Source organism: Tribolium castaneum, chromosome 3 (assembly GCF_031307605.1).
Source record: "Tribolium castaneum strain GA2 chromosome 3, icTriCast1.1, whole genome shotgun sequence".
NCBI lineage: Eukaryota > Metazoa > Arthropoda > Insecta > Coleoptera > Tenebrionidae > Tribolium > Tribolium castaneum.
The window spans coordinates 11,617,863-11,644,728 of NC_087396.1; the positions used below are offsets into that span (position 1 = coordinate 11,617,863).

General features: G+C 37.5%; 2 protein-coding genes and 1 long non-coding RNA gene across 19 annotated transcripts in view; 1 reads left to right on the top strand and 2 right to left on the bottom strand.

Moving 5' to 3' along the window:
• Window positions 1–24,797, bottom strand: Atpalpha (Na pump alpha subunit). 11 transcript variants are annotated; one of them, XM_008198197.3, is made up of 10 exons: window positions 24,659–24,797; window positions 10,823–10,903; window positions 9,873–10,001; window positions 9,576–9,822; window positions 6,834–8,549; window positions 5,421–5,722; window positions 3,324–3,418; window positions 1,459–1,633; window positions 1,172–1,404; window positions 1–1,122 (listed from the first exon to the last, which is right to left on the bottom strand). In XM_008198197.3, exons 1-10 carry the CDS (start codon window positions 24,686–24,688, stop codon window positions 1,002–1,004), a joined length of 3,129 nt encoding a protein of 1,042 aa, XP_008196419.1. In that variant the 5' UTR covers window positions 24,689–24,797; the 3' UTR covers window positions 1–1,001. The 11 variants fall into 11 exon arrangements, with proteins under 11 accessions (XP_008196419.1, XP_008196418.1, XP_008196417.1 ...); XM_008198196.3 differs by lacking the exon at window positions 3,324–3,418 and adding an exon at window positions 3,871–3,965; XM_008198195.3 differs by lacking the exon at window positions 3,324–3,418 and adding an exon at window positions 4,676–4,770.
• Window positions 24,017–25,608, top strand: LOC107398247 (uncharacterized). The gene is made up of 4 exons (XR_001575147.2): window positions 24,017–24,171; window positions 24,263–24,543; window positions 24,606–24,786; window positions 24,841–25,608. It is a non-coding gene; the product is annotated as an uncharacterized LOC107398247 (long non-coding RNA).
• The window catches only part of chb (chromosome bows), an 11,485-nt gene continuing 9,624 nt past the window's right edge, over window positions 25,006–26,866 (bottom strand). For all 7 annotated transcript variants that reach the window (XM_015981674.2, XM_015981673.2, XM_015981675.2 and 4 more), the window contains 3 exons: window positions 26,643–26,820; window positions 26,326–26,529; window positions 25,006–26,275 (listed from right to left, as the gene is read on the bottom strand). In XM_015981674.2, coding sequence (XP_015837160.1) covers window positions 26,069–26,275; window positions 26,326–26,529; window positions 26,643–26,820 — 589 coding nt within the window. In that variant the 3' untranslated portion in view covers window positions 25,006–26,068. The remainder of the gene's footprint in view (window positions 26,276–26,325; window positions 26,530–26,642; window positions 26,821–26,866) is intronic.

Below are 26,866 nucleotides of genomic sequence, written 5' to 3' on the forward strand. Positions count from 1 at the left end.
TTTGTAATGTAATACTATCATCCATTTTATTAAAACCCAAATTTATACAGCTTCGTTACATACTAAAACATGAATGTGAAAAGAACACAAGCAAAAATAATTAAGTGATCACTTAAAAATATTTACAATAATAAGATAACAATACCGTGGTCGGCTGGTCTCAGACCAACGCAGCGCGCATCAGAGAGTATAAGAAAATAGGGCTCTACAGAAGCAGACCTCCAGAAGTGTGTCTCCAACGTTGAACAACTAACCGCACGTAACGTAACAATGTTAGAAACAATATTATGGACTCGTGCTGCCTACACAGTGTAACTGCTACCCGCCCGTTACGTAAACTATATACACAACAAACGAAACGAATGTCAAACGTTTACAATCGTGATAGTAGTTGGTAGTCATGTGTATTGAGCACGACTGGTATGACACTTAACACGATATAACAACACAGTTACAATCTAGCTAACCTAAGTGTTGAAAGCCTAAATAATACTACCTCGTTCAAGACGTTCAGTGGCGGAGCCCCGAAGGCCGCGCAACAACCAACCGCCGTCCGTCAAGGCTCCGCCCCCACCCACTCGCACACAGTCCGACATCGGCTCTAAGGCAACTGTTTTCAACTTGGAATGTATGAAAACACTATTGCGTCTCTACTGCTGCTCTTGCAGACCAACCAACCAACCAATCCAACTGGCCCCGCTTGCAATCATCCTCGCTCTCGGTCTATCACCCATTCACTCGCCCTCGCACACGACCAAACTCTCGAATTACAAATGTACGGACTGCAGCGTAAGCATGCAGCAAATTTTACTAGAAATAGCAACAGGATTTGTTTGTACAACACAACGACCGATAAGGAACAACGCCGTCACGGCGGGTGAAACGGAGTCCTTCCAATCGAGTGTGGTGATTTTTTGTTTTGTTTTGTTTGTTGTTATTTGTGACCTGCGGCAGCAGACGCAGTGCCACCTGGTGGCAGTACGCAAAACGGTGTGATGCGCTTAATAGTAGGTCTCCTGTTCCAGCCAACCTCCTGGATTGCGACGCAAATAAAACCGACGGGTTTCGTCGTAAATGAAGATGGACAACATAAACGGAATTGCAGGCAACCACCACACAAACCTTAAAACAACCATCAAACCCTAATCGCAAAACAAAATGCAACACGTACTTGAGCGGGAACATGCGCAGACCCTTGTCCATCCCGGGAGTGTACGACAGGAAGGCTGCGAGTGCAGTTTCGAAAACCAAACCAAAGTTGAGCGCCCAGTTACGCATTCCCTGGTGGAGGATCGAATTGCGACGGGTCTTACAAATGATCAAATCGGCCCATTGGACAACCACGATGGACACGAAGAATGCAGTGTGGCAAGTGTATTCCAATGTCTTCCTGTCCCGATAAGTCTACACAAAGATAGTGATTTAAAGCGCGCCTGAAACACCAACGGGACGACTAACCCATTCCTGACCGTACGAATCTGTGAGATCATTGACAGCTTTCGAGTCCCATTGCTTTCGAATACCGAACAAGTCAGTCGGGCGGAAGCCGTTCTCAGCCATGATGACAAAGTACACGAAGAAACCAGCAGCTGCTTGAATCATACCAATCTGGCCGTATGCCATCGAAATCAACCTGCATACCATTTAGAAAGTCAGCAGTTGTTTGAAAGACGCAACCGCTTAGCTTGGTTGACTTTTTGGAATAAGAAAAATTAGTAACATAGACGTTTCCAAGAAGTCACGCAAGTCCCACATATACTTACGAAAGCACATCCCACGAATCATGCTGTTACATTTATAGCACAAGTACATTAAACCACATGCATTTTGTACAATTAAAATATTACCATCGTGAGTTACAACGCTTTTATATCATGTGGGCAAAATTGAGTAGCAAAGTGATTATTACTGACATGATAATAAAACGATGCATTATCATACTGTAAGCGTTACTTCTGCTTCATACTGGGGAAAAAGTGGATTAGTGGGAGGATCTTGTATGGTTCTTTGAATATAAGTAAAAGTCTTACTTACTTGGCACGTTTGACCGGCAAGAAATAAGTTTTATAATTAGATAATAAACAGATCAGAGAGAAAAGGAGGCAAAAAGAATGTTTAAAAGATTCACTCTTGTATAAATTGATGTCCACATAAGTTTGGTGTCGCGTCCGTGAATCGTTTAAATTTCCAAGTAAATAATAAATAAAGCGAAACGCCTTGTTCAGTGTATGAAAAAATTTAAAGTTTGTGCTAAAAATATCTGAACTATAATAAAGAATCAAGACTAGTCAGAGAATCAATTTCATAATCCAATAAAAACCAAAATTCGTTTTTACATAGAACCAAAATTAAAGCAACTACTCTACTCAAATCTATGAAAAAATCCATAGATCTATTCCAAAGAAGCATACCGAGGAAGGTATAAAAGGTAAAATTTTAGACAGGTGTGTGTTGCATGCATAAACTCGTTTCTTTCATTTGAAAACTACAAACTATCTTACTAAACTATTCTATTGGAAAACAGAAAAAGAACTATCAAAAATGTTGAAGGCAGAGAGTATATTGTGTGTTCAACACACCTAGAGCAAGAAAAAAAATGCTAATTGTGCTCTTGTCTAAAAATGCTCTTCTACGGGCATCACAAACTATACCTCGGCAAAAAACTCTCAAAATAGCTCAACTACGAGAAAATTCCGACCGGAACAAGCAAAGGCAACCGGGAAGTGAAGCCCTAGGGTTACCACGACTTCGCGACTTGGAATTCAGTGGCGTAACAACTTGTGCTTCAAGAGGTCCACGAGAAGTATTTTTGAAAATTATTGATTAAAAAATGTTTAAAAAACCTTACAAATTAAAACAGTTAAAGTAAATTTTTTTTTAGAAAAAATGGCTATTCTTTGCCTTATGCTCCAAATGGGGTTTCTAAAAATATTTTTGCAGCTAACGAATAATAGAGTAGAAAAAATGTATCAATTGTCTTTTAATCACTGTTTAAATAAAGATTATAATAAAGCTGCGAATGAATACTCCGGTTACGCCACTGCCACTCAAACTGCGGGCGAACACACGAGTTTTCTTTGAAAAAATCATTTTGTTTTTCCAAAAAAAGAGAGGCGAATTGTTTTCTGCCTGCAACCCTTAACGGTGCTACATTCCAGTAACTGGGTGTTTTGAAACGAGACACAGAGTGCCAGAACAGCGACTTCGGGACGAACTGTGAGACAGGCAAGTAAGAGTAATTAGGGACACTTAAAACCGCGCATCATGTGCCGAGGTTGTAGTTGTGGTGCGATAACCCGCGACGACACCGCTCAGCGACCCACCTGCGATTAACCAGGTTGTCCCTATAGGGGTCGCGCGGCTGACGTTTCATTATGTCGGACTCCGGGGCTTCGTAAGCCAGAGAAATAGCAGGCACCTATACAGTGGCCGGCGCAACACACAAAGTTAGTAGTGAGAAATCGAACATGCAAAAGTTGAGTTAGACCTGTCTAGATAATTGGTGTGTCAAAGAAGTTGCGGGCTGGGAGGAGGGACGAGGGCCTCAGCTGATAAGCGGGGTGCAGAATGAATGATGTGCTTCTCGAAATTAAATAACGACTTACCCCTCGTACGAACACTATGCACAAAAGCATCTCAACCAAACAACCAATCGTTTTTTTGTGTCAATCAAACGATTGCTTGCTTCGTAACATTGCGGCGAAGCAAAAAAGCGAAATAAACTCGAGTGAAGGATAAAAACACAAAGGGGAGGATTATAAGGGGAAGCAGAAGTTATCGCGTACGCATGGCATACGATACATCTCGTTCTGATCCAATCGACTCGTATTATAGGTATGAAGAGGAGAGAACACGTGACATTCCTATTACCTTTCGTTGACGAGTTTATCACTGAAAGGGTTTCTAGGACGGCGCTTCATTATATCAGACTCTGCCTCCTCGTATGCCAGGGATATGGCGGGGACCTGAGCTCGGCCAAACAAATACACGTCAAAACAAAACTTGGGACATGGAAGGAGAACAATGAACCGGGAGGGCACACTTACATGCCAGCACTGCTCCTTGACTTGCCTAACTCTATACGATATGCAGATGTGCCTCAACTAGACTCAACGTGCCCAGAAACGCCCACTGCGCCCACAAAATACGACAAGGCGTAGCAAACGCTTCTACTAACTCCACCGCATTACACTTTCCCAAAAATGAAAAAAGCCGGGAAAATGCAATCGGATTACTATGACGCGCACATCTGTTCCTCTCTAAGAGACTAGGGGTCGAGCAAGCTGTGCCAAGCAAGGCGACTACGCATTATGCGTGATACATGGAGAAGGGAAATGTGTGTTTGTGTTTTTTGTCCTCATTATAGCTATTATACAATAAACCCACAAAAATCAAATGATACAACCCCATGGACAAGACAAAAAGCTCAACCAGGACAATACTGTTTATCTTGTCGAATGTTAATCGAACCAATGTTATAGATTACTCTATGATTGTTAATGATACAATACTCCAAAAAACATGCAGTTACTTTATATCCCCTCAGGCATCAGTGCAACCCGTTATTAGTGTTAAAAATCCCCAAATATACTGCAAATATATACAGTTAGTCCAAAAAATCAATACAAAATAAACGACCACATTGTTAGAATAAAAAAAATGTAGAAAACAGCACCTATCATTGACAAGTTTATCATTCTGTGGGTCTCGGGGTGGTCTCTTCATAATATCAGATTCTGCTTCCTCGTACGCCAAAGATATGGCTGGAACCTATGTTTAATTGGGAAACAAAAAACAAATAAAACACAAATAATGGTATTGTGATAATAATGTCTTGGTCATTTGGATAAATAAAGGTTCAAAAAAACGATAATAAACAGGAATTTTCGGTGTGAAATGAAAGAAAAGAGATGTGTAAATAACGAAAAGTTATTCCCACATCGAACTTAATTAAATTTTTCATGAAGCTCAGGTGTGAAGAAAGCCCTACAGGACGAAATCACAACTGAAAAGACGTACCTGTCGCTTAAAACCGTGACCTTCCGCATAAAATCTACTGAAAGAACGTAACGTAGACTATCTACTTAATCAAACGTAAAATAGTGTCTTAAACCGAGCCTACCAGTGCAAATTTGAAATAACTCGAAAAGTAACTCTACATGCTTATAAAATTAATCTGCACTGTATTTATTTGTACCTTTCGTTAACTAATTTATCAGAGTACGGGTCACGTGGCCGTCGTTTCATAATGTCGGATTCGGCTTTTTCATAAGCGAGAGAAATGGCCGGCACCTTTTGATGAAACAACATTTTTATAACCGTACAACTGATGCCTTATCAATTCATACAAAATTTCTTTGTGATATTTATGGGGTCAAAAAACAGTAATCGTATCGTATGAACAATGGAATCGAACTCACCATGTCAGTTCCAAGATCGATGCACAGAATTGTTACGGTACCGAGAGGCAAAGGAATGTCGCACAAAATGAAAGCAAGGAAAGGCGAGATTTCGGGAATGTTTGAGGTCAAGGTGTAGGCAATAGATTTCTTCAAGTTATCGAAGATCAAACGGCCTTCCTCCACTCCTGTCACGATCGACGCGAAGTTATCGTCCAGCAGGATCATGTCGGCGGCTTGCTTGGACACATCCGAACCCGCGATACCCATGGCCACACCGATGTCCGCCTTCTTCAAAGCCGGCGAGTCGTTCACGCCGTCGCCTGCACACACACACAAAAAATTTACAGGGTTCTATTCTGTTACATTCTTCTATTATAATGGCGAAAGCCATCAAATATTTAATTCAGAAAAAACTGAAACAAAATTGATACTCTTTACATATCATTTCACATAAGCATAAGCATGAAAGTTAAGGATAAAATAAAACAGGTACTTTTGGTACTGTAGTGGACTCTTGAAAATAAAGTGGCTTTTGTTGTAATGAATGAAAAATAAATTTATACAAATACTAAACCAAGCATTGTTTGGTAAAACTATTTGTTTGTAAAACCTCAATAATAAGAGATGAAGTAAAATACATTTTAAAGAGTTTTTTAATTCTTTTTCTTGATATTTTTTATTAAGTACACTAGACTCCCGATTATCCGGAACGTTGTATTATCAGGAACATATCAGCTTACGAATTTCACCATTTTTTTCCGAATTTGACTGATTCTCTCAAGAAAATTAATCATAAAAACTTAATTGACTAAATTCTCATTCCTCCAATAAAACTTAAGAGTCAACTATCGAAAAACCTTGGACAAAAATCATTGATTTTCGTACACCGTCTGAAGATAATTCAAGGTAATCTCGGAAGAAAAATACAATGCTCAATAAACATATTTACCTCATTCTTTTTTCGTAAAGTGATAAAATTACATCATTTTTGAGTTAAAATTGTTTTCATAAGGAACAGCCTTATCCCACGTTATTCTGAATAATCAAGACTTTCTTGTTTGAAAATTTGGTAAAAAAAATTAAATTCTGTGGTAGTCTTTAACAAAAATCTATTGTAATGGTATTTATTTTAAGATTTAAGAAAACTAAGAAAATATCTAAATAAATTTTGCGGAGCTCTAACACGGAAAAATTCTGAAAGTTGAAAAAAGATCACGTTTCCAAATACTTTAATAATTAAATATGCATTCGTTTTTTCCGAAAGAAAAATACATATTATGTAGTTTAAGCAATAAACTTTGACACTAAACGTGTCACAGAATCCAGTAGCATTCAAAATTCTTTTATAATATAGGAAGTCAAACTTTATGACTCATTTGAGCCGCTCAAATTAACCCTAATCGATTTCTCGTAAAACAGTAATCCACCCACCTGTCACGGCGACAATAGCGCCCATCCGTTGGCACCCCTCGACGATGATCAACTTCTGTTGCGGCGAGGTTCTAGCGAATACAATTTCAGTGTGGTATCTCAAAATTTCGTCTAATTGATCGGAAGATAGGTCTCTGAGATCAGATCCGTGAACAACGGCAGCTTTGGCTTCCCTCGGGTTGACTTCCGAGACAGGAATATTCAACCGTTGAGCAATATCTTCAACCGTTTCGTTACCCTCCGAAATAATCCCAACCGACTTTGCAATAGCCTTGGCCGTAATCGGGTGATCTCCCGTCACCATAATGACCTTAATACCGGCACTTCTGCATTTAGCAACGGCGTCAGGCACTGCAGCTCTGGGAGGATCAATCATGGACATCAAGCCAACAAATCTCAAACCATCCAACGGGAAGTTGGGGTCATCGCAATTGAATTTGTACCCAATTGGGTACTTATCAGTGGGCAACATAAAATCGCAGAAGCCGAGCACACGCTCGCCCAAACCACCCAACTCCAAGTAGGCGTTATTGAAAGCTTCCTTCATTTCCTCATCCAGGACTTTCTCCTTGCCGCAGATGAAGATCGTGCTGCAGCGTTCGAGGATTCGTTCAGGAGCGCCCTTCATCACAAGGATATGGCGAGGATCGCTCGCGTCCTCGTTCTCGTGGATGGAAACTTGGTATTTGTTGGTCGAGTTGAAGGGAATTTCGCAAACTTTCTTGTTCTTGCGTCTGATGGACATCACGTCGCCCAGAGCCAGTTCCATGCATTTGAGGAGAGCGGCTTCAGAGGCGTCTCCGTTGACTTCGCGTTTAAGGATCGGGACGTCGTTCTGCCCCCCTTTGAACTCAGCCCGGTTGCAAAGTGTGGCAATGCGCGACAAAGCTTTGAATCCTGGACTTGTGCGGTCGTATTGGACTCCCGACTGGTCTTCAGTGGTGTCGGCTTCAATGATCTGATTGTCGAACCACATGTGTGCTACCGTCATCCGGTTTTGGGTCAAAGTTCCGGTCTTGTCCGAGCAGATCGTGCTTGTGGAGCCGAGGGTCTCTACGGCCTCGAGATTCTTCACGAGGCAGTTCTTGGAAGCCATCCTCTTAGCAGTGAGGGTGAGACACACGGTGACGGTGGCGAGGAGCCCCTCGGGCACGTTCGCCACGATAATACCGATGAGGAAAATAACAGCGTCGAGCCAGTGGTAGCCGAGGATGAAGGCGATTACGAAGAAGGTAACTCCGAGGAAAACAGCCACGCCAGTAATGAGGTGAATGAAATGATGGATTTCTTTGGCGATGGGCGTCTCGCCGGTGTCCAGACCGGAGGCGAGACCGGCGATGCGACCCATCACGGTATTGTCACCACAACTAATCACAACACCTTTGGCAGTGCCTTCGACGGCGTTGGTCGAGAAGAACGCCAAGTTTTTCGTTTCGAGAGGGTTCTCGTGAGTGAACTCCGGACTGCGGGACTGCGGTTCGGATTCGCCTGTCAAGGATGAGTTGTCTACTTTGAAGCCGCGAGATTCGATGATTCGGATATCGGCTGGGATTCTGTCACCGAATTTCACCTCGACCACGTCGCCCAGTACCAGGTCCTCCGCGCGGAGGGTCAGCTTTTCACCCTCGCGGATCACTGTAGCGAATTGGGGGACCATGTTTTTGAACGACTCCATAATCTTCGAACTCTTGCTTTCTTGATAATAAGAAAATATACCTAAAATGAAACGCAACAGATAAGAAAAAGCCCAAAAAAGCAACGCGAGAGTAATTACTTCCGGACTCTCTTATCAGAAAATTGGAGCCAAATGAGATAAAACATTTTTTAACAAATCGTTACATCAAGGCTTAATTGAATCAAAACGACGTATTTTAAACGCCGTAAAGTTTTCACTGCCGCTTTTATAGGAAAACTAGTCTTTTTATAGTTAGTCATTCACTTTAGAAACACTAAAATATAAAACTTTTACGATTCATATTGTACAAAAAGACACAAATAACTGCATAAAACAATTTGGAGAAAAATAAATCACTTGTTTGAATAAAGATCAACATTCAAAATACAGTTTTTCCTCGTCCAATAAACGTTGTGTAATAAAATGTTGACATATTCGTAAACAGTTTGACGGCACTACTGACCTACGACAGCGACGTCAGAATTTTGTTTCAAGAGTAATTAATATTATTGTTAATTTATATGAATAAATTATGATGATCTGAAGATAAATAGTGATAAAAATATTTATTCTACTTCGGTATTGAAGTCTGGTAATGCGTGGGTAATCGGAATTTAGAACAATGTCGTGTACACAAAAGTAGGAGTAAAAAACAGAAATCTAAAGTGGTTTTTCATTTATTTCCACATTGAAGCAATTCACCTAACGTATGGATTAGAAAAATAAATGGGAACAATTCTAGACCCAGCATAAATTCATAGTGTGTTTCATTCATTTTATACTAAAAAATTTTAAGTAAAAAATTCGATTTTTTTAAAATACAGCTACATGTAATTTATTTCGACAATACTCAAACAAAAATAGTACAAATTTCAACAAAATCTAAAGTCATAGGTTCAAGACAAGACATTTACAAAGAGAATCAATTCGTCGTGTCTTATAACAAAAAACGTTATTCTGGTTATTCTGATCTCTCCTTTAACGACTGTTTATTGCACAGTTAAATTTATTTATAAATTCAAGATTTTTGCGTCGAATAATCTAAAAGAATTTTTACGCGGACTGACCTGTAACGATAACAACGGCAGCTAAGACGATGCCAAGATAAAGATTATCATCGGCTGGTTCCTCCACGGTGCTAGCCTGAATAGAATAGGCTATGAAGCAGAGGATGGCGCCGATCCACAATAAGAGAGCGAAACCCCCGAAGAGATTTTTACAAAATTTCACCCATTCGGGGGTAGTCTTTGGGGGTGTGAGTGCATTGGGTCCGTCCCGTTCCAAATTCTCTTTCGCTTTCGCATGACTGAGGCCCTGGAAAATATTCACGTAAAAACTGAAATCGTCCGATAGCTCGAACGTACATTTTCTGGATGTGTCTGGAATCTCTGATATAATTCTTCTGGGGTGATTTTATGATAATCGATGTCCAATTCTTGTTTCAAATCATCTAAATCGTCCGCTTTCCTGACCTTCTTATTTTTCCTCCGTGACTATAACACAAAACAAAATTAGCAAGTGATCGACTCAGATCGATTGCGATTTCACCGGTTTAAACCCAAACCAGTCAACAATTAGGCAAGTAAATAAACCCTTGAAAGCCAATCATGCAAGCTAGCGATAATTGAAGGTGGTAACAACAATTTTACGTACTATCTTTAATAACTGGGTTCCAGTTATTTCTAGAAAGTTTGAGTCGAATCTACAACTAGCCAGTTGTGAGTGTACTTAAGAAATCAGATCCAAACCTTGACAACCTGGAGAAATTTGCTATCTTCTGTTTGGTTACTATTAAATTAATGTTATCAATTTTCTAGGGAGATAACGAAACCGTTACATGGCAGGAAATGGTATATAAACCTGTGGGCGGGAAGTCAATTTTTAAAATAAGCGCATTTGATAAAAGATAACACAAAATTATCGCTCGAAATAAAATGATACCTAATGATAAAATTTTATTGGGGCTATTTCTTGTTACTATACATACCCAAGTGCAATATTTGCAAGGTGCTGTTAGTGGTGTGTTAGCTTACAGTTTACGCATGTGAGAAAGAAACCAAAGAAAGCCGTTTTACTTATTTTTCCAAGATTACTTGTTCTTAAGTATTTAGATAAGTATTGACGTCAGTTTGTTATTGTCTTGCATGGGTGATAAAAACATCTAAAATTGATCTCAATCGATTACAAGTAAAGCGGCGTTGGATAAATAAATAATTAGAGAGGAGAAAAATAAAGACAGGAAAGTCCTTGACCCAACAACCTACTCAAATATGTGTGAAGAGACAGAAGACAAGTGTGTAATTTTTGAAAATACCTTTGGTCTACCATCAGCCGTTTTGTTGTCATCATAACTGGACGGAATAGTTGCCACCCGATACGAGTCAGAACGGCCGTGCTGAAAAATAACCACTACGGTCTAACACTCATTCCTACATACCAATCGGCCTCAGGACCAGGGCCACATATTTCATCTCGAAATATGTCACAACAAACACCGAAAAATTAATTGCATTGCTGTATCATGCAGATGGTGCCAGGATAATCGATTTTGCCAACTTATTGAATTCAGGTGTAAAATTTTCCATCCCAATTCGCGCGTGTACAAGGACGCAACAAAGGCCTCATGAACGAAATTGATGTCTGGTCTAATTGAATAAACGTTTCCTATTGCTTGAAGGAAGTGCCGAATAGCAGACTTTTCAAAAACAACACCTCAAGTGAATCATCGCCTACATTTTTTGGTTAATGAACTTGGTTACGTAACTTGTTTAAAATTCCACTACTAGACATAGTATTTCTCAAGGACTAGGTTATTGTCTTCGATTATGCGAAAAATAATAACTGATTACGGCTGACCTAGCTTCAACCCGAGCGTCTGCACGCAAACATTTTTCCGATTGAGTGTCAATTTTGAGAGAAAAATCCAAAAATCGCGATTCTGGGTCTATTTTCGGAACGAGTCTGCGCTTTCCGCCCCTGATGCATAATTGGGAATTTTTGGTAAATTTAGGACAGGAGAATGTAACAGATTTGCGAGGAAGCAAAGCTCCAAGCGGTCTAATTTATTTGTTTGAGTCGTTTAATCTTGAACTATTTCTAGTAGTTCTCTATTCCTGTAAATTTTCCACTGAAGCAATCACAAAGTTCCAAATAGATTTCATTGTAAAATATAATCAATACTGATAGTGATCTTGAGTGAATGTTAATTTGAAAAGCCTCATTTAATTTTTACAAGAGTTTATTGACGTACGTAATTCTAATAAATATTTACTCCGACAATCATTAAACATATTATCAATATCATTTATTAGAGATTGCTGTTACATAACAAATCTCTAAAAAGGGAATCGTTCCAATGCAAGGATCAACCACGAAAAATCCCTTTCCCCGGTAGGTCAGTCCCGATTATTCCCTTCGCTTTAACCGTCCTCGCCGGCCGAAAATTCAATAAGCCCTTAGCAAAACCTGTTCGCAAGCTTTGCCGGAAGAATCGATACCTCCGGAGTCACCCTTTGGGCCAAAAAGCGCGTTTTTTCGCGGAATTTGCCTCTGGACCTACCTCCCCCATGCTGATTGTGTGATAATATCCCGGGGAGTGGTGTTAAATACTGTACTTCATGTGATGTCGACCACTGCACACAAATCGCACTAGAAGCAGCGACGACGGGCGCGGACCCACTAAAAGTTGCCTGGCTGCGCTGCCGCGGCACGTATTGAGCCTTGACGTCATACTGCGGACTCGGCGCCGCGACGGCCGAGGGGGGCGTCGAAGGACAGGCCTTCCAGCCTCAAACCTTCCCCAAGTTACGACGGTGGAGCTTTTGGCGGAGGAGCCGCCGATGGGGTCCTGGAGTGGATGGGTCTAGGGGCACAGAGTGCATCATATACGTCATAGTTGACGTAATTTCGATGGGAAAAGGGTGGGAAAGGGGCGCGACCGCTGCGACGCCTATTTTTGTGCATGCGGCGCTAAATCGGGGCTGTTTCGGGACGATTTATCGAACGATAATTAGGGGAAATGCGGCGCCGAGGGGGCACTGATACGCGATACGAGATTTACCACATTACGCTGCTTAGGGCTTCGCGGGTTTGGAATTAATTAGGCGTGACACTTTGCCATACTCTTCATTGATTTGTTTTATTCGACTTTTTCTCCTCCACTGGAGGTAAATCCTGTATTTTATTTGTATGAACTCAATTATAGCTTTAGCTAGTCTTAAGATAAAATCTAATTAATTTTCCATCCCGATAAACAAAACGAGATATTTAAAGAACAAAGGGGATTTGATTCGTGCTTTTCAAAATAATATTTCAAAGTCCTCATAGTGTTGCCATGGAAATAGAAATATGCTTTGCTACTTATTATTGTCTCTTATTAAACTTTCATTTTGGATAAAGTTACTGATGAACAAATGGGAGAAGTTCCTGAGTTATAGTTTGTAACAAAAGTATTGAAACGTAATTAAAACTTTAACAACTCTGCAACTCTCCTGAGAACTGCGCTAAATCAAAAAATTCTTTCATTTATAACATTTTTGATCTATTACATTAATTATTTTAGGAGTATGTGATTATACGAAAAAGGAAAACCGATTGAAACAAACATGTTTCAAATTTAGATCCTGAATAAAACAATGAATAGAAATCACTCACTTTCAGAACTCAAAGGGTCGATAATAAAAATGTGCAGCCAAGAAAAAACATTTTCTAAATTTTAAATCGAACTTACTCAAATTCTTTCTATTACAAGCATGAAATGAAATACTCTGTATAGAGCAAATCTGCACTTTTGCAGTGCCTTTTGACTTATTTCGAATCATTGACGGTGTGCCCATATCGTTGACTCACCCTGTATTCGCAATAAATTAAAATTATCGTTATTTATTCAATTCCAGTAGCACCAGATTAGGTCACCTCAAGTCGTGTTTTATCTTTTTCTGCTTAATTTACGTCTGAAGTCCAGTCGGGAATCCAGGAGAAAAAAAGTCCTGGTCATAATACAATAACGTTCGCTGAGACTGGCTCAAGATGAGAAAACACGCACAGTAATAACCGTCGCACTAAACTTATGTTTATGTACAGTAGTTTGTTAACAATGTAGATAAACATCGAAAATTTCGATTGTGTGGAAACACCCTTTCCCTTGCCGGTTTACTGTTATTCTATGGGTCTAAAACTTGCAGATGTTGATTTCATTGTTGCTCCTGTTTCTAAATGCAAACAGCCGGTAACCACAACGTTCTAGACCACGAGTTATCAATTATTTATCACGGTACACTCATCAACAAAAGATAAGGATCTAATCGGAGAAATGAGGCAAAGTTGTACAATGTTGTAAAAATATGAAGACTGAGTTGGTATTCATAGTCAAACTGTTCCTAGAAAATTACTAACTACTGTTTGTTAACTCAATAAAAAAATTCCGAAAACCTACTGCAATATTGTATTAGGTACTTTACCTAGTATACAGTCGATTCGACTGTATAAGTATAACACCGATTTTTATTAATTAATTTTAACACACCGACATAGATATTTCCGAAAGACAAAATCAATTTTGTTACAGTATCAAATATTACCTCCTCCTGGTAAAATATTAATCATGCAGTAAGAAACGATGACACATTTACAACTGTCAAGGAAATATCCATCTTACTACACTTACCAGGAATGATAAATTATTAAATTATGTGGCTCCATTTCTCTTCAGAACGAAAAAACAAATCTAAAGAAAAATTATGTTCTGATTTTTTTAAAGAATCTGTAACGCGAAAATGAAATGAAAATGACTATAGCAAACGTTTTATTTAGTAAATGGAAACTTAACATGCTGATTACTATTCGTTATAACTTGTATGGTACAATAAATATTAGGTATTATGAAACCAGACAACTGTGAAATCAAAAAGTAATTACTTTTGTATCAGTGACGTATCTGTACAATACAAAAAATTCAATTGTAAAACAATAATGATAACACATTAAGTAATTTAAAAAGACTAAAAACTAAACGACCACCATGTTGATGGTAACAATTAGTTTGTGGTTACCACACTAACAACAATGTAGTAACCATCAATATGAATAATTAAATGACCACTGCAACAATAATATGGCCATTAACGTTTAACGATGTATCTATATTTTTAATCCGTAATCATGATCCGTAATAATATTCTGCAGTGTCGTATTATGTTACAATTACAGTCCAATCTAAAAATGAACTCTCTTTTCTCAGTTTTCTGAAAACAACTATAACTCTTTTTACTGTGAAAATAAACGGAAATTCGCATTACGCACTCGTAGTTAGGTGATAATGTGTTATGTATATGTAATTATAAACTGAGCATAATTCTCTCAATGACCATCCATGGTTCGCTCTAAAGTTCCATTTGTATCACAACACAAAAGATAAAATTTGCTGCAATACCTCGTTGTAAACATAATACAACTACCGTCTATGATATTGTACACTCCAGTTACATTATGCAATGAACTAAATTCGTTAATGAAATGCGTAATCGATCAATCAGCGATGCCATCATTCATTTAAATTCAAACCGCGTTAAATGGACTGGTAAAAAATGTGATTCCCGATTTGAGAGAAAATATCCATTTCTTTTCGTTAAAAAAATGAAATCGCTAAGACTTTCAATGAAACAAAAATAAACCATTGTGAAGTTCGTAGGTTATTTACTATATCCTGCAGCTTTGTTACGCCTACGCTAGATACTGCTACTGCAAAAAAGCAAAATAAAGCTACGGTAGACAGACACAACATTATAAGCTGCTTTATTTTCTTTCAATTCGCAAAACTGAGATCTAAGACACAAAAATTTTAATAATGTAACCATTTATTCCAGCTAGAACCTAAAATAACTAGTCTGTAAACATTTCACATTTACAGGCAAAAATAAATACATTTTTATAACATTTCGTGATTAAAATAGAACTTGTGGATGTGAGTTACCCACATTTAAAAGTTTTATCTGCCAAGAAATATCTCTCGGGATACGACGACGTCGTCGAAAACATTGCCAAATTATTACTACATGTTGTAAGACTGATATAAGCACTAACATTCATATAAAGTTTGATATAAAATTTTAACAATGACTGGAAGCATAATATAGACCGCATTTATGAAACTTACGTCTTATGAAAGATCGTAAAGTTGTTTTGGATATTACGATATCGTAGGACAAAAAATTTAGGAGTGAAATTGACAGCGAAGGATAAAACGAAAAAGCGATAAAAGAAATATGTCCCATATAATGTCCAGCACGTCAGAAAAAAACATAAAAAAATTCATGTGTTACAATTTTTCTTCTCCGTCTCATGAAAGCTCCGAGTCAAAAATTTGATATTTTACGTTTCTGTTTATTTTATTCCAGCTAATTTACAATGTAAATGTTTGAATAAAAAGTCGGCAAGACTCCCTTATGCAATTATTGTCTCATCAAGATAAAAAAATTAATTAGAGCCAATATTCGAGAAGTTTGTTTTCTCAAACAAAGAAAGCTTTTTAATCGCCATTAGATTTTTATGCGAGAAAGCTCTCGCTTGGTTCTCACAAATAAAGCTATTCGTTAGTCAAAAATGGGAAAATAAAACCTTACGACCACTTCAGCCTGTTTTTGATGAATCTAGAATCCTGTTGTCAACACTGGTCCTAAAAACAACCTCATCTTTCACTCACTGTGAAAATAAAATATAGTGACCTCAAATATTTGATAATTAAAATTGACAAGTTCATCACTCAATATTTAGGTTAATTTAGCAAGTTTCAGTTTGGCAAAGTTTCCTGCAATTCCTGAAACTTTATTACACGAAAACGAATCAACCACACACAAATAGAGACTTTTTCTAGCAGATTAATTTTATTGCGAACGTGAGTGCACTAGAGTTGAGTAGTTCTACAAATGAGAAAAAGTGTTAAATGGGCTCAATAAGCGTGTTTCAAGTCCAACTTCGAAATTACACGTGTTTAGGCAAGTCCCGAATTTTTAAATAAATTTAATTAAATTCAAGGGTAAGTTAAAATAGCTTGCATCCTGCACGCTACAAAAATAAACCGCCTAATCAATAAATTCACAGGACTTTGATGCTATGGCAGCAAAACTTGTTTATCACTTAGAAAAATCATGAATGAAACTATAGAAAACCGGTTACAAACTGGTTTTCTTACGATCACTTACTACAATGGATTGAATAAAATTGTCATTTCTATTGTGATTTAAGTGATCTAATCAGATCCGAAAATTGAGCCTTTCAATATATCATGCCAAGACAAATCCAATCGACGTCATGTTCAGTGACGAAACTTTCATTTAATTTTAGCACAGACAGCGATCTATATTCGTGCCAAAACGAACGCAAATTTGACGAAAACGTGACGTTCAAAAGTCGCTATAAACCAGGGGTGTGTGGCTCGCGCGTCAAATTTTCACTTCCAATTTACGGAAAAATTGGAACAGGGCCGTACTCAATTAGGGAGTGTGTAAAAAAATAATGCCCTGTTGGAAGTGTTCAGGGTTACATGAATTATTAGTGGCCTACACGGAGGAAATGGCGAATTATAGCAACCTACTGTGTGTCTTGCTGACTCACTACGATGGCGAGTGTGCCAGACGATTTTTTTTTGGCAATTTTGGAACACATCAAAGAAAATTCTCCTGATTGAAGGAGTTAAAACTTCGCACAGAGAAAATTATTGCTGCAATTAGGAAATGCCTTATATGCTTTGAAGAACGAATTTGATTAATTTTGAACAAGACTGCAACAAATTGAGTTAATTAAAGTTATGCAGGAGAATATGATGATAATGAACGTTTCCCGAAGCAGCCACTTAAAAACCGAGATAATTAAATTTCATATTACGCACAAAATTGCACATCGGTGCTCGGTTTATTTTAAAACCTCATAATCAAAATTTCCACAATTTACTCTTTCAAAATACAGAAATATTTACACTAGTATCTACGATCATTGATCACCTAGACAAATTAGATGTTTATTTTCGGATCTACAAAAATTTATATTATAGTTTGCCTAACAAAAAACACAAAAATCAACGAAATGATTTATTCTATTAGTGATAATAAATAGTTATTACCCTTTCGACAAAAGCACTGTGATAATCATCAGTAACAATTTAAATAAATTATTTATCACATCGACCCACATGACATACACTAAAATATTAAATTGGGTCACGTACGCAATAATTTTATGAATGTGTTAGGTCAATTTTTATCGCAAAAAATAAACAAACTTATTTTGTGTAATATCGCTTATAAATCGGGCAATTTTAAAGTGAAATTTACCCGTTTTCATGTCGTGAATAAATCACTTTTGGATAAAGATGGTTAGAGCGCAATCCAATTAAAAAAATTTGATTACTCGCGAAATGAATTTTGCATTCGATTACGAGAGAAAGGATATAATAGACTATAAAAATAATTTCGAAATCTGAAGAATCTCAATCATTAGACAATTTGCTCAACAATCCATTAAGATTGATTATGAACGATATATTGCGCTTAATTGTCTCATAAAAGAAAAATGTGTCTGTTTTAATAGACTAAAGCTTGAATCTGCAGTTATATTCAGCATGATCTTTTCATTTCGCTTTTATTTTTCGATCTTGCAGAAATACACAAGTTTTTATTTCAGAAATGCAGTAATTAAACACGCAATAAAAATTATACGTGCAATTACCTAACTACACGCTAGTAAGTTAAAAATAAACAATAAAGTAGTAAATTTAACACAAGTACATTAAAAAAAAACATTTTTTCAATTATAAATTATGTAAAATAAAATGTAAATAAAATATGAAGTAAAAATGGAAGTGATTTTAATAATAAATGTAAGAATTTGTCCAGTGGTCAGACAATGTCCAACTCTGCAAAGTTCTAAATAATTTAGCAACAAAGGCTGGATGTCCCCAGATTCCATCCAAACCGTCAGAGCTGATCCAAATAAGAAGAAATTTATGGAAATAGTCATCTTGAAAGTTTATGCGGAAACATAAAGCAAAATAACAGCAAGCGGTAATAGTTAAATAGACATCACGAACGAAAAGGTAAAACAAGTCGGTTCTTTTGCGCCACCTGATGTGCGTCTATTTGTGATAAAAATGTAAATAGCATGAAGCAAAATCGATTCGACTGACATGCGAAACTTTATTTTTTCAGTCTGAACACATTCAAGACCTTCCACCTGAAGCGCAGCTTTTGCACGCTTTTAGTTGGCAAATGACTATTCCCGAGTGTGTGCGTAGGAGCAGTTATTATTTATGAATCTGATACAAAATTATGACGGTTATTTTGGTCACTTGGTGGATTTGATACACGCCCCACGGTTAATCCCTTCGAGGCAAAAAATAAATAACTTTACATAATGAGTAAAATTATGTGCGTTCCATGCAAATTTCCTAAATTTCCCACCCACGACATTAATATGATTAAAAAAGCGACGGATATCCTGGACCGTCTGTTGAGACTCTTATTAAGCCTGCAATAGACTAGTAACCCAATCTTTGTGTTTGTATGTCACGTTAGCGTTGCATGACTGGAATGACAATTGATCAAAATGCATACAATTTTCATCGGAAAAGTGGGTTTTTCCCGAATAATATTTTACAGAAAATGCCTCAACGAAGAGCGGAAAACTAATATTTAATATCACTTTCTTCCACCTGTCTGTCTGAAGGAGATACGACGAAATATTGACGCAAGGATCGATACATGAGGTGATAAGAAAGCAAGAAAAATTGATCGAATGGAATGATGAATTTTATTTTTCGGAAACTTCCAAGTCATTAAATATTCGGGCAAATTTGCATAGTAGGAACAATTTAGAGGATACTTCCTATTCATACGATAATAAATAGCTTAATTAAGTCGAGAGCCACTATAATGGAGCACATAATTTTCAATTAGTTTGTCGGTTTCCTCGCATGCCATTTATACTGGAGAGGTCAGTCAAAAGATCTAATTAACACTATAAAACTGCTCAATCAGAACTTGACCCGCCTTCGGCAATTCAATGTTTCAATAAGTTTTTATCGCAAACGAAACACAAGTTTCGCCGATTCCGAGCTTTTCAATTAAAAAAGTTATGAATTCAAAACGTTTCGTTGTCGCAAATAATAATCCGACCACCTGAACCTACAATTCCCGATAAAGGGATACTTTTAATTAAAACATGGAATACTGCGGTTGCTTTGTTAACGCATTAGGGCTGTAGGTAATGAAACTTCAACATAACTGTGACTTTGCGGGAACAAAGCCGAACTCATTTGGCACAATAGCAAGCAAGGAGAGGAATGCTCTGTTCCAGCACTGCTTTATCCGCCTCCCCGTTCCAGAAAAATCCCAATTAAACACTCCACCCTTGAACCGGCTCGGTAAACAACTCGATAATCAACCGCCACGACAACATCCCAATCCGAAAAATTCCCTTTTTTAATAATTCCTGCGCCGCTCGCATTCGTCCCAATATCAGGATTTCTCGGTTTAGCTTCGGAAATTTCTCTTCATCCTGCTGTTGCGAAGGAGAACAGAATCTGGTGACCTCGTTCTTGGTGCCGATCAATAGCAACGACCACCCCCAGGACATGCATAGACTCGCCTGCCACCGGATCCACCCGTCGGCTCCAGGCTCCGGGTCACCGTTCGCCCTCTCTCTCGCACCCGAAATCTGCCAAGCCCTTAGCGCACACGTCAGCCGTTTCGCCGAGGGTCGGAAGGGCTGAACGGCCTTGCCCCAGCGTCTTGTTATTTGATATAGCGGTTTTTATTAAAATTTTGCGATTTTTTGCGAAATCCGTGCGAAATTCCAGGCCCGGGTGCCCTCCAAACCTAAATTATTCGTTAGGAGGGTGTGGAGCGATCCTCCCGAAAGATGTTTCTGATTAAAGTCTTTTATTACCCCTGGCTTCAGTACGACATTTGAAATTTATGACGAGGGATAATCGCGAAAGTGCAAATGTCACAGTTCAATTTGCAAGATTTAATGTTTAATTCAATTTTTGTTTTGGCTTCTCGCCATGTTTGATTTACGAAAACCATCGGTGTAAATTAATTTTTTCCCTTTTAGTGTAGTGGAAATAATGATGAGGTCACAACATGGTAAATTTATACACAATTATAAAACTACACAAAGGACTCGTTTACGAAATTGTGGACAGAATTTCAAATGAGACAAAAGCACAAAATAAAAGTCGTAAACCAGTTTTAATTAGCCATATTTTATTCAAAACAATATAAAAGTGACCTACGGTGGAATAATTGTTTTTTCCCCATAAACTTCAGAAATAATTAAACAGAAAAGTTTCTCGGGTGCTAATGAAAGCTCTACTGGTCTTGAAAGAAAAATAAAAACGAGCAAATCTCTTGCAATCCGGCTGAAAGGACAAACTCCGAATGCATTTCTTTTTACATCGCCGACCGATAATCCTTTCCAATGGTATTTATCGTAACAAGCTTTCAATATTTCATTTTGGTGGAGTCTATAAGCGAATAGTGAAAGCAGCAAAAAATTGTATAACCCTTAAACCGCGTTATCTAAATGCCTGCACATAAGTCAGAGTCCAAGCGTGAAATGGCCTCGGGTTGGCCCTTATAATGCCTCGCACCTTCGCGTTTAAAAGAAAATTTATGAAGCGTGCTTTAGACTTGTATAAAATTCAAAAGCGCGGATGATTACTGCTTAAATTAATTTTTAAGTAAGGATCTGTTCATTCCGACATGACAATCGCATCAAGTAGAAAGCTCCCGGGAGCTTTTTGATGCCAACCGGAAAATTGGATGACACACAGTACGTAAAAAACTGTCACCAGTCCGTTCACAACTAGTCACAGAATGGCAGCGCAGCAGTGGTAAAATTCCTTCATCATGACCTTAAATGGTAGTCGCTAGATTATCTAATCTTAATCCCATAAAAATGCCCAGGATATAGTTCATAACTGGGAAGTCATAAATCATCCTTTTATAGTTCTTAAATTGTGCTTTCGCGAAATGAGATCTTTGGCGCTTTCTGCACATTGGGAGGAAAATTGATGAAAAATCGCTCCATGAACAAAAGCAGCATTCATAAATTATTCAGATATAGATATCTGGCAAGCTTTGGCAATCAGTGGAAACTGCGTGAATTTGTTACCTCATCTTCGTAGTCGAGGTTGTTCCTTGAAGCCATTGGCACTTATCACCCAATCTTTCTGATAAAAAGGACGATCCTCGTGTCGCGATTTGTTCACTGCCACTGCTAAATGCAAAATTGCAAAGCGGATCTGTCGCAGGCTTGGCCCACACGGGGCACAACTAGAGATAATTACCTCAATTATCTCGCGACATTACATGCTATTATGCCATCAGTGGCTAGCAAAGACACTCGGGCCTTTGACAATTATTTTCGAAAAATCGAAAAAAGCTGAAATAATGTTTTTTCATCTACTTGAATAGAGCTGTTTAGCCCAAGGCCTCGCATTGAACGCGAGGGTCATTTTTGGTCTATTATTCGGCGGTCCAGTGACGCAATTCGCAATAAGGGCATTTCCGGTGTCGCCCCCTTAGTTACGTCACAAGTCACAAGGCTACACTATTCAACCGCTATCATGCACTTAATTCATTGAGTATAATGTGACTCATTTATTCGTTAGATATGTGTTAGTAGCACAATGGATTGAGATGTAGTTCTTTCGGTTTCCTCCACTGGCCTCCTGAAATTTTTATAGCGATGGTTCCCGGTTGCAGGAAGAGGCTGATTGAGATAGGTCTTGCTCGGATTTTTGAAGATTGCTCCGGTTCTAACTTGTTAATATTAAATTAGAAAATAAGCGCAGACATAATTGAATTTGTCTGAAGAACGAACGGATTGTTCTCATGTGTGCTAATATAATTTATTTCGCTTTTAAATTTGCCGGTTTTCCGTCTCGAATGACTAAAACCCGCCTGCCACCGGCTGAAATTAATGGAAAAATAATTGCAAGGCTGGGGAGAAATGTCGATAAAGGCTTTCGTGATGTGTAAGCGACCTTGTTTGGATCGATGTTACTACTCGCGACCCTTTCGGCAGTCTGCAAGACGCCGTGCCAGTTTGGAGCATTCGAATTGATTATTTTCATCAAATGCTTTCTTTTGTTTCGTATAAAAACACATCTTAGGGGATTGCACGAGAGTGCTCCATAAAATTCAATGCTTATTTCCTGTTTTAAAGAAACTCGAGAGACGTTTACAATATAATCGCTTTAGTGCCAATGTCGTATGTTGCACATTTGCAACAATGTAATAAAAAGCAAATAAAATCGGAGAACAAACAATACTTGGATTTACACAACTAATAATGTTAGACAGATAAAACAATATTTTTGTTGTTCAGTTCATACCGGTTAAAGGAATAGTGTGAAGATGGAAATAACAGGTGACACAGTAGCATGTTATGCAATAATGTAATACCTCGAAAACTAATTAACATATCAAACAATTTTTAGATGCATATTTTACCATAAATGAATAAGTACGATTTAAACACATTAAGATAAAAATATCCTTTAATCCTAAGACAATAATTCTTTTATAATTTGTTTAAGTCCAGGATCAGTAAGGTTTAAACACTTAACAAAACAGTAAGTGTGAAAATAAGCTCCTAATCCGCTCTAGGTAATATAACTAAGATTTATGCAATTTTATCACATGTAAGTTAAAAAATTTCCCTGAGAGCAGTAGAATTTTTGACTTGCAAAAAGAAAGAAAAGATAGTATTAGTAGCAAATAAGCATAATTTAAAGTAGACAAACTGTAGAAATAATGTTTATATCTTTGTATAAATCACTGATTTCCCTGCCACATTCTCAAAACCAAAAAATTATAGATATCAAGTTTGTGTCTTTACACCAATAGCAAACGTAAATTTGTTCCAAACACCTTTCCTTTGATCTTATAGTTTGCGAAGAGTTCGAGAGTTTCGAATATGTTCTACGTCTTCATTCACCAAATTCAAAGCTCCTCAAGTTTTCGACTATGGTTCAGAACGCTTACGAACTGTTTCAATTACTTTTTATACATCTAGGAGTACTTTATTTTTTCCTAGTCTCTTCTATTTTTAATTATACTTATTTGCCGCTCCCACCTATTCTTTCTTTACGTAACAGAAGTGCAACACAATACAAAGCACCAGTCAGCACCAAAGCAAAGTCTTCTTTAGACATCATTAGGCCTCTATAATTCAAAAGTACCTATTATTACACATAGCAAGCTTGGAGCTTTCTACTAGTACTACAATCTGTAGGATGACAACGTTCTAAATAGTACACGGTGATGGAAAGTGTTAGCTGGATCATAATTATGTAATTTCTAAGTAGAGATAGAACCGGTCTGAGGCCCAACTGTCCTTTTTTCAAACTTCACGCTGCTTATTCAAGGTCTGCACTATCTTGAATATGAATTTAAAAAAGAGCAAGTGGGACTGTCTCAAAATCAGCTGAATTAGATTTATACTGGAAATGTATAATTTTCCCGCGCTATGAAATGTAGGTCTTTCTTTTACAGTAGCTCATTGTGAGAAACAAAAAGGTATTAGCTCAGACATTCGTAATTTTAGCATAATTCATTGGCAAAAACATGGGACACAACCGCAACATCTGTGCAACAAAAATAAGTGAAGATTTTTTCTTTATAAAAGTAGTCGTTAGAGGAGTTGCCGGCTGCTCAATAAATGGATTAAATTGATATTAACAGCTTAATTTCAGCAGGAATCTGAAACCCGAGAAGAGCATTAGTCACGGGTGATAATTAATTCAACCAACGACACACCTCTCCTTAATTATATAAAAGGAATCGATTTTAATGCAAAATTCACTTAATTATTCCCTTGTTTAATCAGACGTTATGGTTTAATTCAAAATTTATAAGTAATTAGGGCATTACACCTGTTGTCATGTTGGCATCTCATGCAAATTGACAACAAAAACATTGAATAGGCGTGGCCTTGGCAACCAAAATAACAGCCGTACAGCCGTTATCTTATCAGGTAAGTTGATTTACAGCGTGCTCGTACAACAATGCAATTAGTTACGATTTCAACAATTACAGTCAAATTTAATGATTCACGGATAAAACACAGTAAAAAATTAAAATTCACTCACCTCTTCCTTCATCTCGCTCTTCAAAGCCATTACATTACAACAACCTGGCCGCACAATGTGGCAAACATTGAGAACAAAAAAACAGGTGTGCGGTTTTTTAAATACACGGTGGTGTAATCTCCTATTACGTAATTAGACCCCCTACTCAGCGTTTTTACTGTGACTAATAATCATTTTTCTAGAGAACTCCTATATTTACTTTGATTTTATTCACAATTTCGTCATTTAATGCAACATGGTTGGCGACATTGTTTAAAGGCTTTGCCCGCCAATCTTTGAATAAAAGATTACTTTCAAAGATTTTTCGGCGATTTTGGAGGACAGGATAGCAATGAAACAATAATAGGTTGAAATTAATCTTTAATCATAATGAAATGTACATCTGGGGTGGTTATTCCTCAAATAAAGTGGAAATAATAGTAAAGCATTTTACTTCCAAGTGATATACAGCGCTAGTCCTAAAATACAGTATTTACAGGCTACAAAGGGTTTGGTTTAAAAAAAGTTATAGCACATACAGTTAATATATTATTTGGCATATAAAATATCATTTCTTTAAGCTAACACTTGAAATTTCTATGTAAAAAACCTGCAGTATAACACTACTGAAATATTTGCGTCACGTTAAACCATAGTCAGATTAATTTTGCAGAAACAATTAAACAGCCAAAACTCTCAATAAAGGTCATAAAGTTAATAAACATCATTAATAACGTCTTATTTATAGAAGAAACATCAAAATTTAAATATATCCAGTTTCCATACTATCAAAACTTAAGTGACAACAATAATATTCAGATGAACTATGACTAGGGAAATATCATAACTTAATGTGCAATGACGATGTAAACAATTTATTTAATGACTCTACAGATAATCACAACACGAAAATTAAATGCAGACACAGTTTACATTACCTCCTGAAATAAAAAAATGAAACATTAAATAAATATCAATGAAGAAAAGGTAACAAAAACAACAGTCGACATTTATTTACAAGTAACAGGACTTACAACTACAACCTCCTTCGAGAACAAACTCAACTGCCGCATTTCGAAAAAATTGTTGTTTTTGTTTCACATCTCCCGCGTTGATTATGTAAATGGCACTTAAAATAACTTTAGTGCGTCTAAATTAATAAAAAGAAAAAATCAACAGTAACATTAGTAAAAGGGTTAGATAAAATTAACACGTAAAAAGCAATGAATGACTATATTTACGCTATTTACAAATCCAAGTTTCTCGTTTTTAGATCCTTAAGACATCACATTGTTTCTTGTAAAAATTCAAATCAGAACAAGAACTAGCCTACTTTCTTCTTTACGTCGAAATAATTAAGCTTAAATAACATGTGCTAGTAATAATACGAAAAATGTCTCTTTTGGAAGATTACTTGCAACTTTCCTCGGACTAGCTAGTTGCTGTGTTTTTCGGGCTCGTTGGTACCGACGTTGTATTTTGCCGAGACCTGCTAATGTACAACCGCAACAATTTCAGTTTACTTCCTGACAAGCACGAGATGTAAGGGTTCAGTCGCTCTTCTCCCACAGCTTTATACAACGCCACCATGCAGAAAATCGAACTTTTACGCACGGGACTTTCCGCATGATCCGTACCCTATACCCACAAAAATTAGGCAAAAGTTTGGTACAAACCTACTCACAAACCTTTATTAACCCTGGCATTATTTGCCCCAAATGTTCGTCGGTGACGTCTTCGGCATTTGCCTCTATCAGTTTGGTAAGCATTTTAATGGCCCCCAGTATTGGGGGGTATTCACTGGTTTGGATCCAAGACGCCAAGGTCATCACAGTCGTGTTGAAGGGACAGACCACCATTGCGGCGGCTGTCTGCTCGGCCGCTTTCAGCACCTAACAATTTATTGGTCACAAAACTAACTCGATTTTTACCGATCATTTTTCGCTATTTCAAGTTGTATTGATCATAGGAATACACAAACATTTTTTTACAAATAAACGCATACCTCTTTCTTTTCATCGCAATGGGCGGCTAAAACTTTCAATGTGAGCAATTCAACGAAACCAGACCAAGAATTTTTCATTTCTTTGCTTTCGAAAATAGCACGCAGAATTTCCAGTACTGTTATCCTGATGTTCATGTCTTTCTCATTCAAATTATCTATCAACAAACGTAGTAATTTCCTGCAAAAATTTTTTTTTACAAAAATTAACAAAGATAACACAAAAT